The 21,090-nt window shown below is 35.2% G+C and overlaps 1 protein-coding gene across 1 annotated transcript; it reads right to left on the bottom strand.

The window, feature by feature from the left end:
- Positions 1 to 1,110: 1,110 nt before the first annotated feature.
- Positions 1,111 to 13,191, bottom strand: LOC130024257 (NKG2-A/NKG2-B type II integral membrane protein-like). Its single transcript, XM_056114944.1, has 7 exons — positions 13,005 to 13,191; positions 12,573 to 12,668; positions 11,513 to 11,572; positions 10,864 to 11,033; positions 2,368 to 2,468; positions 1,683 to 1,741; positions 1,111 to 1,115 (listed from the first exon to the last, which is right to left on the bottom strand). The coding sequence occupies exons 1-7, from the start codon at positions 13,189 to 13,191 to the stop codon at positions 1,111 to 1,113; spliced, it is 678 nt and encodes a 225-aa protein (XP_055970919.1).
- Positions 13,192 to 21,090: the final 7,899 nt, after the last annotated feature.

Genomic DNA, 21,090 nt, shown 5'->3' on the forward strand with positions numbered 1-21,090 from the left:
GTCTTTAGCACTATCCATGTAACACCAAAACAAACAAATAAAATATACATGGTAAGGGCTATTCTCCTTAGTTGGATCCTGCTTTATCTACAGCACCTCGTATGTTTCTGAGATCATTGCTAGGAAGAACCCCTCTTCACTGTCCCTGAGCACTGTTAGAATACTACAATGTTTCAATATTATATATATATACACATTATATATATATATATATATATATATCACTTCATTCAAGTGAGAAAAGGAATTTGGTGTTCCATCCTCCGTCAACCATCGAGGATCAGGGACACTGATCATTGGCCAACGTGTGGAAAATCAGATGAACAGACAGATAATGTGATTTGTAGACGACTGTCAGACTAGACCCGTTACCAGCTGGATTCCACAAACGTCTAAAGAATGCCTGGCCACCACCTACAAGGTGGTGGGACTTCTTTGTCAAGACCCTGAACAACAGTTTAATTAATTATCTTCATGTTCCTGTAGAGAAGCAGACACCATTGGGCTACACTAGCATGTCACAGGGATCAATGGAGATGTTACTGGTGCCCACTTGAACAAATCAATGAGCAACGGGATAACAAATAATACAAGTTATATGTATACATATATATGTATACACACATATATGTGAGCACCCTTCAATGATGTAGACTTATATATGATATAAACACAGACATATATATGATATAGACACAAGTATCTATATGTCTATATGTCAATATATCAATGATATAGACTTGTGTTTATGTGTGTGTGAGTGCATGTGTGTGTGTGAGAGAGTGTCCTATTACAATTACCATCAACTAATGCAATAAGTGAATGCTTCCTCATGTAGCTTTGATAAAATTTAAGTATGCAGTTATAAATAAGAACTTATTGTAATCTCTGTGATATTGGGTTAAAAAACATTTCAATATTAATATAGATACACATCAATTTTAAAACCAAAAATATCACATCCACTCACTGTAGATTTATTTTAGAAATGCAGGATTATTTTAACATCATTTTACAAACATAAAATGGAAAATAGTTGTTATTCCAGTCTAAACAAAAAAATAAAAATTACCACCACTCTTTATAGAATCTAGTAGAAAAATTGGAATGTTATCCTATTAAAGAAAAATGTGAATAACTTTAATATAAGTATGACGATAACACAATAAAGCTCATACTTGGATGAAATATAGAAATAATTGCCCTGAAATAGAAAAGGTACATATAGAAACTTTACGGTCATGGTCTTCCCGTTGTTCATTGATTTGCTCGTGTGGGTCCATTAACGTCTCCATCGTGAGACTTGTTGTTACTGTGTTTGGTATATTGAATACATCATGGGTAGCTTACCAGGCTTTGCCGTGCTGGCGAGATACTCTAGGTAGCTTGCCGGGTTCTCCGAGAGGGGCAGAGGAATCTAAGCTGGCTCTGCTGGGCTGACTGCACACCAGGTAAACACCCTACTGCTGTGCTATTGCTCCAGCCCAGAAACTTTACAGTAATTACTAAAACTTTATTTTTGTACATTTCAATTTGATTTGGTAAGGTCATTATTATTATTAGAATATAAGCTATTCTCTTTAAGATTATCAATTTATTCAATAGAATCCATATATTGCTGTACTAATTCTAAAGTTTATGCTTGCAATAATATAAATTTAGACTATTACAAATCTCTGTACGGAGGTTAGGTGAGAGTAATACAACACAGTTATGTTTTTCATCTGAAGTTTCTTTAATCCTGTAATGAAAAAAATACATAAATATGTTCGCACTTTTTAGCGGGAAACTCACTAGTCAGTAACATTTTCTGTGTAAAGGAATAAACTATAATATATTGAAAGTGGAAAAGATAATTTTCAAAAAATTTGGGTTCAGAAGGTTAACCACTCCATACTTTAATATTTATATGAAATATTAGTTAAAAACAATAAAAGATTAATAGAGCACATTTATATTCTCAAAATTATTTATTTTAATTCTGTAATCAGAATAATGGGACTGAAGCGATAGCACAGCCCTTAGGGCATTTGCCTTCCAGGCAGCAAACCTGGATTCGATTCATCCATCCCTCTCAGAGAGCCTGGCAAACTACTGAGAGTATTCCTCCTGCACGGCAGAGCTTGGCAAGTTATCAGTGGCGTATTTGATATGCCAAAAAACAGTAACAAGTCTCGCAATGGAGATGTTACTGGTGCCGGCTCAAGCAAATCAATGAACAATGGGACGACAGTGCTACCATGCTAATGAGAATAATGCATAAATATGTTTTCAGTTTTTAGCAGGAGAATCATGTTAATTAAAATTCTTATGAAATTTTATATTTTCTCTACACGTTAAAATAGTTAAAGCAAATAAAAAACTTACAGTTGCTTGAAAGTTGAACCATTTATTGACTTCCATGGATGGTGTATTCTGTCACGAAATATGTCAACCCAAATCGGAGGTAATATGATCTCCAAAAATTTCTATCCCAGAAATATACAATGTTTATGATGAGAAATGTTATTATTTTAAAAATGAAAGTAGTTGCTTTTTCAAGGGATTCTTCATTAAAAATTGAAAAATCAGTGCTAGATTTCACTTTGACACATAGAGATTATTACTGTTTTTCAAATTGCCTAATATTTTATGACTATTTTGCTTTTGAGTTAAATTGCTAGATATAAAACAATAGCGATTTTGTTCTGTTTCTTATTTAAAAAGGAAAATGAGGTGCGCATAATTTAATCATGTTGATAGAAATAACCACTAGATATTATATTTCCTGCTGCTTTGACATTCATTTCCCCAGACCTTGACACAAATTAATTGTAACATAAACAGTTTTAATCAAGATTGATTTTATAAAGAAACTAACAATATATTTTATAAGGGATTGGCAGTGAATAAATAAATATAATTGTGTGGATGTCCAAAATTATTTGTTTGGGGTCTACACCAACTTGTGCTAAGGGATCACTCCTGGAGGTACTAAAGGGTTACATATGGTACCAAGAGTCAAATTAGCATTAGTTTCCTCAAGGTCATAAGACTGTTCCTTAACCCCTGTACTATCTCTAACCCAACAACAGTTCTCATTCTCAGCAAGATAAAGCAAAGAACAATCCCTCTTTACTGAAAGAGTCCAAGAATCTGTTCAAGCTATTATAGACTTGATTTCTCTTTGTTAGTCCCTGCTAATAACATTATTAACTAAAATTCCAACGTAAAAGTTAAAGATCTCCGAAAGAGAAAGACAAAAAGTTTTCTCCAGAGTTATGAAACAACAGTTAAGGAAAAACATGACTATAGATCCCCCAACAGAAGACCTATACTTGCTGCTTCCCAACACCAAGCTATATAAAAGGTGGCTCAGGGCAGCCATTCTCTCTCTCTCTCTCTCTCTCTCTCTCTCTCTCTCTTTCCTTTCTGTCTCATATCTATCTATCTGTATGTCTCTCTCTTTTAACATTTTAATTTAACACCATGAAAGACACCCTTAGAAAGCTGTTCATGATTGGATTTCAGTCATACAGCGTTCCAACACCCATCCTTCCAACCGTGTACATTTCTCAGTACCAGTGTCCCCAGGTTCCCTCCAATCACCCCCAATCCCCTGCCTGCCTCTATGACAGGCACTTTTCTTCTCTCTCTCTCTTTCTTTCTCTCTCTCTCTCTCTCTCCCCTCTCTCTGTCTCTGTCTCTCTCCATTTCTGTCCTTCTCCCTCTCTCTCTTCTCTCTCTCAACTAACCACAAGTGTGTATGGGACTGAGAAGAAATAAGATAGATAAGAGACCAGTATGACAATAATAACTGGGAATGATCACGCTGGACAAGATCTGAGGGTTAAAAGTAGGTAAATAGATATTCTTAATGACCTTTCAATATCAATATTGCAGCCTTTCTCATTTATAAATCTCAATTTTAATCATTGAGTTTTACCAAATGCTTAAATTTTCAAAACAAACTTGTGCCTCTTTTACCTGCCTCATTTTTCTAATAAAAATAATAGATCTTGGAATTCATGTGCAAGTCAAGCAGCTTAATTAACAATTGACTAGATAGCAGTACTACATTAAAAATAGATTGACAAATCAATTAAACAAAGGATGAGGGGAAATGATTCCAAGTAATTTTATAAGGCCATCATTACCCTGTTAATGAAAAAAAAGACTAGGATAACCCTCAAAAAGAAAAAAAAACAGCATTTCTGATATACTGAGATGTGAAAGTTCTCAACAAAACAATATCTTTCAAATGCAACAGTATTTTTGAAAGATCACATATCATTGGCAAGCAAGTTTCCTCTAGAAAGTCAGGGGAAATTCAACCTACACAAAATTTTGCCATATAGTTGTTTATAGTGGCCTCTGTGAACCTTTGTATTTCTTTAATATTTATTGTAATATCCTATAATTTATAATGTATATTAGAAATTTCAGTCTTCTATATAAGTGTTATCAATGAAAAAAATACAAAAAAGATCCATTACTATCAACAATATTGTGAAGGCATTTGATAAGATCATTACCAATTTGTTAATTTTTGAAAAATGGTGACATCCTGGAATATAGTTCACTTTTAGGGTCCTTGTTTTGTAAATATGAAGTCATGGATTCAATCCCCAACATCTCAATATTATATTTATATATAAATAAAATAAAATATTGATAGAAGGGATGTAGCACTGTAAAACTGTCCTCCCGTTCATGGATTTGCTCGAGCAGGCACTAGTGATGTGTCCATTGTGAGACTTGTTACTATTTTTGGCATATCAAATACACCATGGGAAGCTTGCCAGGCTCTCCGAGAGGGATGGAGGAATAGAACCTGGGTCGGCCACATGCAAAGCAAATGCCGTACCCGCTGTGCCATCACTTCATAGAACAGACAATTTTTATGCGTGGCAATAAAAGGTAAGAGAATGTCAAACATTAGAATAAATTTGAGCTCAACTCTAGCCACATAGTTTTTTCCTTATTTTTGACTTGGAGCTCGCTCCTGGCTCTGCCCTGATGGATCAGTCCTAGGGGACCATATTGGGTACTGGGGATTGATGATGGGTCAGTGACATGCTAGGGAAGAGCCATCCAGGCTGTACCATCTAGCCAGCTCCAAATAATTTAGTTATTTTAGCTACAGCAATGTTAAGCACCTATCCTCCGACCTACTTTATGAGCACATGACGGTACACTGAAAGAAGTACTAAGAAAAAGCCAGGATTTCTACAGATATTAAATATCAGAGCAATGTTACATTTTGCGTGGTTAAGTGATAAAGCATGAAACAAAGGAGACAGAGCGAGTAAGAAGGAACGGCAGCTGAGAACACAGAAAAATCAGTTTTAGAAACAGGGGTCAGACTGCATGACTGGGCAGTAAGGCCACTAGGCAGCATTGTGGGAAGTGGTGGTGGCAGTGTATGGTCCTCATGCTCACACCCCTGTCCCACAGGAAAGAATCTGTTTGTGGCAATCTCCAGTGGTGCCAAGGACAAAACCTAGAATTCCTGTGTGCAAAGAAAACGCTCTAGTCCTCTAGCTATACCCCTAGCTGCCAGAAAATAAATGGAAAACTAATCACTTTCTGTTCTGAAAGATTCTCAAAGATGTATGGGTTAAGTAGGTAAAAAAAAAAACCTTGGCTCAAGAAATATCTCTGAAGAGATTTCTATCAATTGATTAAATGCGTATTGAAGGACCTAAGAATAATGCTGGTATTATTTATATTCATTTAAACACACTTCCAATGATGTATCTAGGATGTATCTAAGAATAATAAAAATACATACATAGCTAATGTCATACTCAGTGTTTAAAAATGGAAAGATTTTTCTTGAGAAACACACTAAATACAAATACAATTAAATGAATATGTCTGTGAACATTTCCATATCATTAAACACTTTGAATAATCCATATTAGAGTTGTAACAATTAATTTTATATGGGTGTATTTTCATTTTTAGGAAAATTATAATTTTCCAAATATACATACAATATGTAAATTGAATTAATATCCCAACGCTGAAGCAACCGTTGCTAAAAGAGAAAAATAATAGAAATACATATATTTATATTAAAATCATATATGAACAAAATGGCTTTCTAAAGAAGAATAATGAAAATTCAGATCACCACATGGGAGGGATTTGGTGAGAATGGTCTAATGGATTGTGCTGGACATATATGGCCTGGTGGTGGTGGGTGTGGTATGGCAATACTGTTTTCCAAATGTGTATAAATGTTTGGAAAACAGTCTATTATAATTTTGTATATAATGTCAGATATAATGTTATTTATAAGTATAATATGCAATATAAAATAACATTGTAAGAATAAAAATGTTTTATTTTGTTACTTAGTTTTGGTGGAGGCATTCCAACATGTGAACAGGAATCCCGAAGGCCCCTTCCAAATATTCTCAGCCAAGTAGATTGGGCAGATCAGTGGGAGAGCCTGTGGATGTTATGTTGCTCAGATTCTTTGGGACCAAAAATTATCAAGTGCCCAGAGACCTCTAGGCTGAATCCTTCAATGCTGGGTTAACTCTGTGGTTGAATTCAGAGTATACACATGCATTACTTATCTGAAATCCCAGTACTATCTTCCTGGCCCCATTTTTTCCTTGAATGTAAGCTTTTTCATTAAAATTGGAAACAAAATAAAACATCTATTATTATCACATTTGCTGGAGCGATAGCACAGTGGTAGGGCGTTTACCTTGCATGCAGCCAACATGGCCGACCTGAGTTCAATTCCTCCGCCCCTTTCAGAGAGCCTGGCAAGCTACCGAGAGTATCTTGCCCGCACGGAAAAGCCTGGCAAGCTTCCCGAGACGTATTCGATATGCCAAACACAGTAACAACAAAGTCTCCAATGGAGATGTTACTGGGCCCGCTCCAGCAAACCGATGTACAACGGGAGGACCGTGTCCAGACCGTTAAGTTGAATATAAGAAGTACTAGTCAAATCAAGTAGAAAGCACATAATAAATAAACAAGTAAAAATTAATAAGAAAAAGTAATAAGAATTCAAGTCAGGTGAGAGAGTTTAAGGCCCTCACTTGTAAAGCAGCAGACATTTCTACAGATACTGATGCAAATTCACCTTAAGTTTTATAGTTTTACTCAGAGTTTGATTTTATAAAGAAACCAACACAAGATTTTATAAAGGTTTGGCAGTGAGAAAATTAATAATAACTGGATGCCCAAAATGCAAATTTCTTCCCTGAATCTATTCTTTTCTTTCTTTGTTTTTGGACTACACGCAGCTCTGCTCAGAGATCACTCCTTGAGGTACTTGGGAGACATATGTGGTCCCAGGGATCAAACCAAGATTGGTTTCCTGTAAGACCATAAAGCCATACCTTAGCTTTATCTCTAAACCAAGTGCTCCCATTCTTCTTAAGGTAAAGCAAAGAACAATCCCTCTTTACTGGAGTTCGGCAATCTGTACAAGATGTCATAGACCTATTTCTATTTGTCAGTCCCTGCTATTAACTTTATTAGTTAAAATTCTGATGTAAAACTTCAAGGATCCTGAAAGAGAAAGACTAAACACTGCCTGCAGAGTTATGGAACAATACAGAACAAGATATCTAATCTACACCACCCAACAGAAGACGACAGGAGAGGACCTAGACTTACCACTTCCCAACTCCAAACTACATAACAGGTGACTCAGGGAAGCCACTCTCCTTTATGAATTCCAGTTTTGACTAGTAAATTTTACCAAATGCTAAAAGGTAAAGGTAAAAGTAAAGGCCCTCCCATTGATCGTCGATTTGCTCGAGCGGGCCCAGTAAAGTCTCCATTGGAGACTTTGTTGTTACTGTGTCTGGCATATCGAATACTCTCGGTAGCTTGCTGGGCTCTCCAAGAGGGGCGGAGGAATCGAACTCGGGTCGGCCATGTTGGCCGCTTGTAAGGCGAACGCCCTACCGCTGTGCTATCGCTCCACCAAATGCTTAAATCTTCAAAAACTAACTTATGCCACTCCCCAACCTCATTCTTCAAATTAAAAAGAAATAGATTGATAAATTGATCAAAGAAGAAAAGAATGATTCCAAGTAATTTTATAAGATCATCACTGCCCTGATAATGTAAAAAATGAGTAGTCTATCATGCAAAAAGCAGTATTTCTGATATATAGAGATGTAAATGTTCTCAACAAAATACCATCTTTTAAATTAAACAGTGTTTTTGAAAGATCATATATCATTGTCAAGAAAGTTTCTTCCAGAAACTCAAGGGAGGTTCAACCTACAGAAGTTTTGGCCATATAATTGTTCATAGTGCCTCTGTGACCATCTCTAGTTCTGAAAATTATTGTAATTATCCTATCATTTATGGGCTGCAGTGATAGCACAGCAGTAGGCCGTTTGCCTTGCACGCAGCCAGACCAGCTGAGTTGGGTTCAATTCCTCCATCCCTCTCGGAGACCCGGCAAGCTACCGAGAGGATCTCGCCTGCATGGCGAAGCCTGGCAAGCTACCCACGACATATTCAATATGCCAAACACAGTACCAACAAGTCTCAAAAAAATGGAGACTGGGCCAGCTCGAGCAAATCAATGAACAACAGGAGAACAGTGTCACAGTGTCATCATTTATAATGTATATTAGATTTTTTACTCTTCTTTATAAGTTCTATCAGAAATCAAAAACACAAAGATTGTATAATGCTATCTATAATGCTGTGAAGGCATTTGACAAGATCATTACCAACTTGTTATTTTTTAGAAAATGATACCATCCAGGATATAGCTCAGTCTAAGGCCATTGTTTCATAAATATTAAGTCATGGATTTAACCTCCAACATCATAATATATATGTGATAAAATGAAATTTTTATAGATATGCCAAAAACAGTAAAAACAAGAATGGAGAAGTTAATGACACCAGCTCGAGCGAATCTATGAACAACGGGAGGACAGTGCTACAGTGTTTCCTAGGAATAGTAAATACACATATTATAGACATAGCTAATAAAAATTCAGAGTTTAAAAGCAAGAAGATTTTTTTGAAAAACACACTAAATAAAAACACAATTAAATTAATATGCCTGTGCATATTTGCATATCAGTAAATACTTTCAATAATCTGTATTAGAGTTATAGCAGTGAATTTAATATGGGCACATATTTGTTTTTTTATTTTTGGAAAATTTGAATATTTTTTCAAAAAATGTATATACAATATGTAAATTCATTTAACGTCCCAAGACTGCTAACAGTAAGTTAGCAACTTACTGTTGTTAACAGTACGTGACAAATAACAGATCTATATATATATAAATAGAATTATATGTGAACAGAAGTTCTTTCTAGAGAAGAATAATGAAAATTTCGATCACCACATAAGAGGGAGTTTTTGAAAATGTTCTAATGGATTGTGCTGACAAGTATTGGTCTGATTTTGATGGGTGTGGTATGATAATACTGTATTTCAAATGTGCATAAACTTTTGGAATAAGTCATATTATAACGTCCTATATAGTGTCATTTATAAGTCAAGTATAAAGTCATATAAATCAACATAGTTGCAATAAAAATGTTTCATTTTGTTGTTTATTTTTGGTGGGGCAATCCCAAAATGTGTTCAGGAATCCGGAAGGCCCCTCCCAAATATGCTCAGTCAAATAGATTGGCCAGATCATGGGGAGAGTCTGAGGGTGTGATACTACTTAGGTTCTGTGGGACCAAGGACTATTCAGTGTCCAGAGACCTCCAGACTGACTCCTTCAATGCTGAAAATGAGCAACTGAAGTGAAGTGTACCACAAACATGACCAAAGTAGATGTGATACACTTCTCCAATGGCATGCAGCATAGCTATTTTTAAAAAATGAAACTTTTAATATTTACACTGTAGCAATGTAGCACTATCCTCCCGTTGTTCATCGATTTGCTCGAGCGGGCCCAGTAACGTCTCTATTGTGAGACTTGTTGTTACTGTGTTTGGCATATTGAATGCGTCACAGGTAGCTTGCCAGGCTTTGCTGTGCGGGTGAGATACTCTCGGTAGCTTGCCGGGTTCTCCAAGAGGGGCGGAGGAATAGAACCCGGGTTGGCCAGGTCTGCTGTGTGCAAGGCAAATGCTATTGTTTCAGCCCTTAATATTTAAAAACAAAATAAATGAATTCCATGGAATTATGCACATGAAATGTCTGAATGAAAAACACAAATAGAAGATTTTACATATGTCCAAATTAGGAAGAAAATAATGCAGAGAAAACACAATGAAAAGACAAAGTATGAGGTAATGATGAGAAAACTATGGTTGTTTGAGAAGGTGGGGGAAGAAGAAAATCTGAAATCAGGTGAAAAAATAATTCTATGTTCTACCGACTTGGTTTTTTAAATTTTTTTATTCATTTTAGAAAATCTATTTTTCTATAATGTTTATAAGTAGATAATTTTGTTCATACTCTGATTTCAGTATCCAAGATTCTTATTTCACTTTTTGATAACAGAGTGAGTGAACATAACTGCCTTCTTTGAAACATGGAGTTTTCTTATGTCACTGGTGGACTGAAAAATGTGCTAATTTCTTATTGCACTTAAGAGCACACAATAACACTAGATTCATTTAAAACTAATTAAATCCACTTAAATGACCATAAATAGCAGTAATATGAGAAATATTATAATCATTAGTTAACTTAAATGGAAGAAAAAAATAAAAGTATTTGTGTAAAACATGTCATTCTGGAAAAAATTAAGAATAATAAACATGCATTATGACATGAAAGTAAAACTGCATGACTTAAATATTAATAGTCAATCTGTGGAGAGTATAAAATATACAATAAAATATGCAGAAATGAATAAGGATTAACTGAAATGTCTTTTGTAAAGTGGTCGAAACATTAAACTCTTACCATTTCTTCTTCGCTCTCTATATAAAGCAGGTTAGACTGGTGAGAAGCACAGGCCTTCACACTCTCATTCCATGTCATTTTTTCATCCGTTGTATAATAGCAATTGTTGGAATATGTAAATCCCTCAGGAGGACAATGAGCACAATGAGACACCAGAGAGTTACCTTGAGCTATTAATAGAAAAGTTGAATTATGAACAAGAAATAGATCTGCTACATGTGCATAGGTAAAAACATGCACATATACTACATACTCTGCACTGTCAGGACGTGATACACACAATGTACAACTCTCATGCAAAAACTCCCAGGAAGGGTCAGTTTCTTACCCCTAATTTTACTTGTTGATATAAGACAAATACCTCAGGAAAAACTTCCACTTTATATATCTACATTAGCCACAAATAACAATTTCCAAGGTTGAATAATTTATTTCACCATCACTTTTAGCTGTAAGATATTTGAGCCAAATTCTGTAAAAAATATTATAAGTTATTCTTTATATGTTGTTGCATACCAATTACATTTTATGAACTTTTATTTTCTTATTTTTTAACTATGATTCCTCTTAAATTGGTTAGCATTTCTACTTAGTCTAAGATATACAAATTATAAAATGTACTATTAAAACTTTGAAAATCAGTATTTACCCTTCTGGTTCCTTGTTTCATTAATTGTGGAAGAATTATTCTGCCTTAGATTCTGGGTAGCTAGAAGAAAATTAAAGAAAAACTATAAATATAAATTGATTCAAATATATCGCTATAACATTAGTTTCTTAGCTGACAATTTTTGTATTGTTAAAGACTAGAATGTAGCACTGTAGCACTGTCCTCCCGTTGTTCATCGATTTGCTCGAGAGGGCCCAGTAACGTCTCCATTGTGACATTTGTTACTGTGTTTGGCATATCGAATACATCTCGGGGAGCTTGTCACGCTTTGCCATGCAAGCGAGATACTCTCGGTAGCTTGCCAGGCTCTCCATGAGGAGCAGAGGAAATGAACCCTGGTGGACCAGGTTGGCCATGTGCAAGGCAAACGCCCTACCCACTGGGCTATCGCTCCGTACACGTTGGTGCTATAGTGGCGAGCATAGCTGCCTTCCACGCAGTTGACCAGGGTTTGAATCTTGGTCAACACAACTTGGCTAAAGATTAGAATAATATGCAATAAAATTGTGTGAAAATTAAAATTGTATTATTGAGGGAGGGTTTTAATTCTAAGAAGAGTATGGACAGAGAGACAATAGCAGAAAGAAGGAAAGAAAGAAGCAGAGAAAAGAGAAATAAAGCAAACCCCCAAAAAGTAAAGACAATTCAGACTCTGAATTCACATTCTCAGCAATCCTAGAAAAGAGTACTTTGAAACAAGATTAAGAGAAATATTGCAGGTGACTCCATGTAAAAAAATTAATTTTATTAAGAAATCAATATGAGAATAGTTTGAGTGGAAATATTTTAAAAGATTAAAGAAATGAAGTTACATCTCCCTCTGTATTTGGTTTAACAAAGTTAAAAAATTGCATTTCCCAATAAGGTATTTTTAATTTCCTAAATCATATTTTTATTATAAATTTAAATTAAGCAATCCACACTAGACTAAATAAACTTGCATTTAAAGGCGAGATCTGATTTTAATATTATAAAATCTATACTGAAGGCGAGTTCATCAGTAAAATTTCCTTTTTTAAGCTTGCAAAAATTTACTTACAATGAGTAATAAGCATTTGTAACACAAGGCACATCAAGACAAAGCAAATGATTCCCAGAACTCCAGCAATGAGCTTCTCTGGAGGTGACAATAATCCTATGGGGAGTGAAATGAAAACAAATTAAAAAGAAAGGAAAGATGTAAAGAAGAATTTAGAAGTGTGATTCTATTACCATTTTGGACTCTAGGTCCATTGCAATCTCTCTCCCAGAACTCTACATTGAATTTTTAGCAAGTATAAGCTCTATGATTTGTTCAACAATGCCTAAGCAAAATTAGTTCAGAACTCATATAAGAATATCATATTCCAAGTTAGGTCTCTGATTCTCAAAAATGAAAAATATTGAGTTTCCTCCCTTCTCTTTCCCAACACTCTGCAACCCACCTGCCCACTCTAGAACTGTTACATCCTATGTTTATATAACAGTTTACCTTTGCAGCAGTAGTTCTTGTCATTTCCCTGCAGAGACTGAGTAGCATTTCGAAGATTTAATTCTGCATAGCATATTTCTTGCTCTGTTTCTGAAGTGAAGCCTTTAGTACCTTTAGGGTTTTTTTGTTGCCTTTTTGACTTTTTAGTCAAATTTAGCTCTGCATACGTTGTTTTTTCGTTACTCATCTCTGCAGCTAAGTAATGCCAGGCACTGCGCTCTAAGGTAAATAGGTTTGAAGAAAAATAGTACTTTATCGCAAGGAGGTGGAACAGGAACTGGGCGGGGTGAGGGTACATAGTAGAGTTCATTCCGCAGTTGAAGAATCTACAGTTATTATAAATTCTTGGGTTCTTAAATGACAGTCTCATAACAAAAAATAAAGTAAAATAAAAACTTTATTTATTAAAATATTCTACAACTGACAATATTTTATTACTGAAACAATACAGATTTAAAATCTGTGAGGAATCAAGATTCTGAAAGTAATAAGCCTATTTATTTAAAGTCAGATTACATAGTAATGTTTTAATAACACAAGAATACTTGTGTTAAAAATAAAACTGTCATTTAAAAAGTCAGTGATGATTACCAGTATCTTGAAGTGTAATAATCAGTAAAGACACTTTATAATCTTTAAAATATGATAACAAAGTAATTGTTGAACAGCTTGATGCTGAAGTAGCAAAATGGCATACATTTCAATTTATTGCATTATGCACATTACATTTTAATTATTTACATATTTAACATCCTAAAAGTAATTTATTAGCAAATTATTAATAAGAGTTGGCAACAACTTCTAAATGTGTGAGAGTACAGAGAACTGGAGAAAAGATCTTAAGTTGACAAAATATACAAGATCAGGTAATACTGTCTCAAAAATTCTAAATCTGAACTTGCTATTTATCAATATTCATCTGATTATGGGTGGTTATCAACTATAGCAAATAATAATTGTTTAAAATGAATGAGGTACACACAAAAGGGATTTTCAAGTGTTCTTTCATTTATAATGTTGAAGATTTTAAGGAAAAAAATAAACAACGCTATGTTGTAAAATACTACATAACATAGTAAATTTTATTCAAAATATAAAACAATATAAAAGAAACCACAAATGTACTTACTTTAGATAAATGAGTTCAACAAATGAAAGTGTGGCTTACAAAAAACAATGTGGGTGCCAATTTCCAGAAATATCCTATGATCAGTGAAGTTCATTTCAGCTCCCTAAATGATTTAAATAATTCACATAAGGTAATTTAGTTTCCATCAACAGATCAGAGCACACCAAATTCATTCTGACTGTGAAACTTACTATGTGTGACTGACCTTTAAAGAGTCACTGAGCATCTAGTGACCTAGTTTACTAATGGAAATGGAAACAAGAATACATAAGATACAAAGTGCTAGCACTTAGCACCCCAGTAACTAGCTCCTGTGAAAGCTCAATATACAATTCATCTTGATTTTTATTTTAGCTACAATTGCAATGTTATGGTTCTGATTCATGCTGTTTATTAGATCGTCTAAGATAATTCATTATGTAGGTGTCACTCTTATCATTAGAGTACATCTATTCTGTAATGTTTCTTCAACTTTTAAAAAAGATTTTGATTTTAGTAAAGTTTAATATTTTTAGAGGCATGCACATACTATTTATTTTAATCAGCAGATTTTAGTTAATCTATGTGATAAGGAATTCTCTTAAGATTTTATCACACAAATATATTTATTTTACTGATCAATCAATAAAGGTTGTTTAAAATGTAAAATAAGATCATAGGAAAAATCACATTGTATTGAGTATAAAACCCTAAAGTAATGATCATTTTCATGATGTTTGTAAATTTTAAATATTATGATTTGAATTTTATTGATTTACAAACTCAAATATATGAGTGTGCATTCTTGACTAATTTCTGATATCTGATAATTTCAAAACTTCAAGAAATCTTCCAAGATATTTCATATTTTGTGGATACATTATAACAAAAATTATCCAAATAAAAATCACCAGTTCCCTACTTTGATTTGTTATTACTATATTGGAAAGCCATTGCTAAACAAATATCACTTTTTATTTCCTAGTGAATAAGGCCAAAATGGAAAGACAGGAGAAAAAGGAGTATGTAACTTCAATAGCCAGGCACTTGCTATCCTTTAGTTAGGAGGTCAGGCTATGATCCTAAAATATGTCTTCTATAGTTGGGTAGTAAATGAAAAGCTTTGAACCTTAAAATTATGAGTAAGAATAAACAGTGTCTGTGGTCTTCACAGACTGCCCTTCAAAAACTCAGAGTGAAGTAATGGAAAAAGTAGATTGCTCAATAAGCTGTCATTTCATGTTTGAACAGCAAATTCTCAGAGACTAGTTCAAAGTAAATTTATCCCATCAAATAACTGCAGATTTAGGAGAGTTTGGGAAGGCCAATCTGTTGAAAGGACAAATGAACTTCTAGATTATCCATTTCAAAGTCCTCTAAGAAATATACTTTATATTCTACAGGAATTCACAAAACTTGATTATTCATATTGTTAAATTGGTCTATCTCAGTCATAAATACTAAGAACATAGTATTTTGTCTATTTGATTTTTGTTTGGGGGCTACTTCCAGTAATACTTAGGGGTTATTCCTGCCTCTGCACTCATGAATCACACCTGGCAGGGCAAGGAGGACCATATGGAGTGCCAGTGATCGAATCCTGGACAGCTCCATACAGGACAAGCAGCTTATCCACTGCACTATCACTCTGGCCCCAATACTTAGTGTATTTGAAAGTCAACTCTATAGAAACAGGATGTTAAATCTTATCATTGCATACATATTGTCTTCACATTTACATCATTTACTTTTTTATAAAAAATCTTCTAAAAGTGACAATGCCATTATCAACAGGTATTTATAAAGTTACTTGTCACTATTCTGAAAAATTACTAAATTTTCATGACACTCAGTTCATCATTTCTGAAATCATGTGTCTGCATCACTGCCTTAGTCTTTGCTTTCAATTTTATTCCCCTCAAATAAAAGATTTAATCTGATGATACCTCAAATAAAAATAAATGCACATTTAACATATTGTGATCCAATAATACCATAAGTTGTCCTTTTTTGAAACAGCTTGCACATCTTTTATTTTCTATAGAAATTTCTTTTCAGGAAGACTTTTCCCCCACTTTATTTAAAAAACATATTTTACAAAGTTGTTCATGAAGATTTGTCATTGGCAATCAATATTCCAAAAACAATCTCACCACCATTGTCACCTTCCTTCCACCATTGTCTCGATTTTCCTAATCATTACTCAAGCCTGCCCTTGAGCAGGCCCAGAATAATTTATTTTATATTGCTTGTTACCAATAAATGGTGAATGGTGTGATAAAAAAAATGTATCGCTGTCAAAAAAAATTTGTGTACATTACATCTCACTATGGGGATTTTAAGTCCTTGACTGAGGATCTACTAAGCTGTTATTGGAAGGTAAACTTCTATATATAAATTTTGTTAGCCAGGATTTGTTGGCTTCTATTTTATATTCCAATTCAAACTGGTATGCGACTACTGAGATGTATGTAGAGTTTTGAGGTTTGGGGAAAGTTATTGTTATTGTTTGGGGGCCACACTTGGCAGTGCTCAGGGATTACTCCTGTCTCTGTACTCAGGAATTACTACTGAATGTGCTCAAGGGACCATATGGGATGCTAGAGATCGAACCCAGGTAGGTCAGCTGTGTGTAAGAAAACACCTTACATTCTGTACTATGCTTGGCCTTCCCCCCCACCCAAAAAAAAACCAGCTCCCGGAAGAGAACAGTACAGTCTCCTGCCTCCACGCCTGGCTGCCCTCACCGGGGCCCCTTCGGCTCCGGCAGCCGAAGACATCCAGGACCAGTCACCACCATGCTGAGACCACTCTTCGCACACATGAAGGTACTGGCAGAGGGACAAAGCCACGTGGGTTCTGGGGCCGAGATCTCCAAGCCTACTTGGATTGGTTACGAGCATCCTCCACCCAGATCCTCCAAATTCCAGGAGGCGGGGGTCACACCCACCAACTGGCCCCCTGGCACCGTTTAATCCCACCAATAGCCAAGACTCAGAGACTATAAAAACCAGCTCCCAGAACCGTGTGGCCGCGAATGCGGACATCTTATTATGACATCTTATTATCTCATTCCTACTTTGGACAAACTGGCAGGCTACCGAATGTAGCCTTCCCACATGGCAGAGTCTGGCAAACTCCCCGTGGCGTACCCAATATGCCAAATACCAGTAACAATGATGGGTCTCATTCTCCTAAAGAGCCTTGAATATAATCTCAAGGCTGAATGAAGGAGACGTTACTGGGGCCTGCTCGAGGCAATCGACAAATAACAGGATGGTCGTGATTCATCATTCGTGATTCTGTACTATCTCTCTGGCTTGTATTGTACTCTATAGATGCAGTGTGGCTGAGAATGTGGCCACATGCACCAAAAAAATAGAGAATACTTAACTGGGCAATCTAACAACAAGGCTGGTAGATAATCTTGCATGGCAGTGGCAGTGGGGCATCAAGAGGACCTTTTTTTAAAAAAAAATCAAGATAACAATACTCTAATTCAATTACATATTTAGATATCCTAAGTATCTATTTTTATGAAGCATATACATATACTTATTTATATATCATTGTAATCTTTTTTATCTTTAAATTCTGTATGTCAAAATAGTTCAGGTAAAGTGATCATTTTCTTAGATTGAATTGAATTTAATAACAAAGACGACGCCCACAGATAGAATTGGCTGTCAGCAAAGCACAGTAATTTTATTGGAAACCAAGTGACCTTTATCGTCTGGAAAAAAAATGCTTATTTAATATGTTATATCCTAGGCACTGATTAGAATATCTGCTTTATCTGTAAGAAACCAAATACAGTATTCTAACTTTTTTGGATATTAATCCAAAGTGTTTTAGGCTTCATCAGTGAATTGCCCCTTTTCCTCCTCCCAGAGAAGCTTATTGTGCTTTTGCTAGCATCCCTAATTTAGTTCAAGTTTATCTTTAACCTTTCCTTTGTATTTTACCTCTCGTTGTCTCAGTTCCTCCAACTCAGTCTTGATTACTTAAAAGTCAAAACTTTCTGGTAATTCTGAACTTTGTATTTGTACTGCTTTATATTTGAAGTACTGTGTATTTGTACCTGTTTTCTATTTCCCCTATAGTCTTTTTATATTTGACTATAAAGCAACGTTCTATGGTTAAACACAGAAAGACCAATAATGCTATGCTCCTAATATTTGGGAGTTGATTAAATCTGAAATATATCTACTCCTGGGCATAATTACTTGGTCATTTTCTCATTGCAAGACAGCAACAACCACTGGAACTTTTTATTTCTTTTTCTTCTTAGCAGTTCTATCCATGTAGATATAAAAATGTGGCTTTTTTCTTAATTTTGTTATTATGGTAAAATTGTTTTCAATAATGTTTATGCTTTAGTTGCATGTCATGGCAGGACATTTACCACCAAAGTGTCAAAATTATCTCAACACTTTCACTAAGTGCAAAATTTGGAAAAATCTTAGATTTTTCTTCTCCTCTTTTTTCTTTAGGCAAAGAATTTAGTCTGAAATAATGTTTATTCGTAAGATACATCCACATATTCCCATGTATTTCTTTGCAATTCTTCTTTAGAAAAATATAGCTTTTCACTTTTTAGCACGTGTCTGTCTTTATCTAAATCTTTTTTATATTTTTATAAATTGGAAAACTTATGATAGTAATTCTACGACTGGTTAGATGATTTAGTTCTTAGTGCTACTGTGTTTTGATCATAAATGGTAAAAGCAATGTTTGAATGTTTACATTATGATACAATTGGACTTATAGGTTAATATTATTGATATAATTAACAATTATAAGTTGTTCTGTGTACACGGTATTAAAATCCTGATTTGTTGTGTCGTCGACAATTTTTCTAATCTTTTGGTTTTATTTTTCTTTTTTTCAGTATTTATGCTCAACCTCAGGGCTGGAGTGATAGCACAGTGGTAGAGCATTTACCTTGAGTGCAGCCAGTCCGGGCGAGTCCGGTTCGATTCCTCCACCCCTCTTGGAGTGCCTTGCATGCTACCGAGTGTATTCAATATGCCAAGCACAGTAACAGGAAGTTTCACAATGGAGACGTTACTGAGCCCGCTCGAGCAAATCGATGAACAACGGGAGGGCAGTGTGTAGCAGTGTGTGTGTGATCAACCTCAGAGAAACACATGCAGAGCAAGTGCCAGTAATTTCCCAGTTTTCTTTTTTATGGTGAAATTCTCTTTTAAAATATTAGGATCTAAAATTATGCTTAATATGATTTAAATCTTTATGATTTTATTAACATTTGTTTTGTGTTCCAGCATTTGGCTCATCCTGGAGAATATGATATGTTCACTGAGAAGAATATTTATTCAACATTTTTTAAAAATTTTTATTAGTGTAACGCCATGAGGTAAAGTTGTAGACTTACAAATTTTTGTGCTTGGATTTCAGTTATACAATGATCCAGTACCCATCTCTCCATCATTTACATTTTTTAAAAATTTTTGATAGTGAAACACCATAAGGTACAGTTGTAGATTTACTAATTTTTGTGCTTGGGTTTCAATTGTACAATGATCAAACGCGCATCCATCCACCAGTGCCCATTTTTCACCACCATGTGTCCCAGTATCCCTCCAACCCCCAACCCCCATTTCACCCAGCCTCTGTGGCAGGGTATTCCCTTTTGTTCTCTCTCTCCTTTTGGGTGTTATGGTTTGCAAAAGAGGCATTGAGTGGCAATCATGTTTGGTCTATAGTCTACTTCCAGCATGCTTTTCCCACCCTGGGAGGAGCCTCCCAACACCCTTTATTTAGTGTTCCCTTCTCTATCTGAGCTCCCTTTTCCCCTAGAGTGTGTGGCTGGCCTCCAAGCCATGGAGCAAAACTCCTGGTACTAATCTCGTCCACTTTCGGGTGTTAGTCTCCTATATTTTTACTTTATGTTCTCCAGATGAAAGCAATCTTTCTATGTCTATCCCTCTCTTTCTGACTCATTTGGTTTGACATGATACATTCCATGTAGTGCCACTTGTATGTAAATTTCATGACTTCATCTTTTCTAACAGCTACATAGTAATCCATTGTGTAGATGTACCAAAGTTTCTTTAACCAGTCATCGGTTCTCAGGCACTCAGGTTTTTTCCACATTCTGGCTATTGTAAAGAGTGCTGCAATGAACAAACAAGTACAGATGTCACTTCTACTATACTTTTTTGCCTCTCTGGGATATATTCCCAGAAGTGGTAATGCAGGGTCAAATGGGAGCTCGATTTCTAATTTTTTGAGAATCGTCCATACTGTTTTCCAGAAGGGCTAAACCAGTCGGCATTCCCACTAGCAGAGAAGAAGGGTCTTTTTCTCGCCACATCCATGCCAGCACCGATTGCTTTTGTTCTCTTGGATGTGGGCCAGTCTCTGTGGTATGAAATGATATCTCATTGTTGTTTTGTCTGCATCTCCCTGATAATTAGTGATGTAGCGCATTTTCTCATTTTAGCCATTCAGATTTCTTTTTGCGAAAGTTTCTGTACATTTGTCTATTTCTATTTTCACCTACTTGGCCTGTGGCATGACATCTTTGAAGATACCATTAGCTTTAATATCATGGAGGGTTTTGCCAACTTTGTCTTCAATGAACTTTATGAATTTAGGTCTGATGTTGAGGTCATAAATCCAATTTGATCTTACTTTTGTGCATAGCATTAGGCTGTGATTTGAGCCCATTTTTTGCATGTAGCCGTCCAGTTTTGCCAGCACAATTTATTAAAGAGGCTTTTCCTGCTCCATTTCACTTTTCTTGCTCCCTTATTGAAGATTAGATGATCATATGCTAGGGAGGAGATATCAGTATATCCAACTCTGTTCCATTGGTCTGCAGTTCTACCTTTGTTCCAGTACCATGCTGTTTTAATTATTACTGCTTTGTAGTAAATCTTGAAGTTGGGGAGGTTGATTCCTCCCATATTCTTTTTCCCAAGAATTTCTTTAGCTATTTTTGGGGGCTTATTG

Source organism: Sorex fumeus, unplaced genomic scaffold (assembly GCF_029834395.1).
Source record: "Sorex fumeus unplaced genomic scaffold, SorFum_2.1 ptg000003l, whole genome shotgun sequence".
Lineage (NCBI taxonomy): Eukaryota > Metazoa > Chordata > Mammalia > Eulipotyphla > Soricidae > Sorex > Sorex fumeus.

Coding starts and splice junctions, on each gene's coding strand:
- LOC130024257 (XM_056114944.1), bottom strand. CDS start 13,191: ATGAGTAACGAAAAAACAACGTATGCAGAGCTAAATTTGACTAAAAAG. Junction 11,573..12,572: donor ACAAATGCTTATTACTCATT/GTAAGTAAATTT, acceptor ATTTTCTTCTAG/CTACCCAGAATCTAAGGCAG. Junction 11,034..11,512: donor TGAAACAAGGAACCAGAAGG/GTAAATACTGAT, acceptor TTCTATTAATAG/CTCAAGGTAACTCTCTGGTG.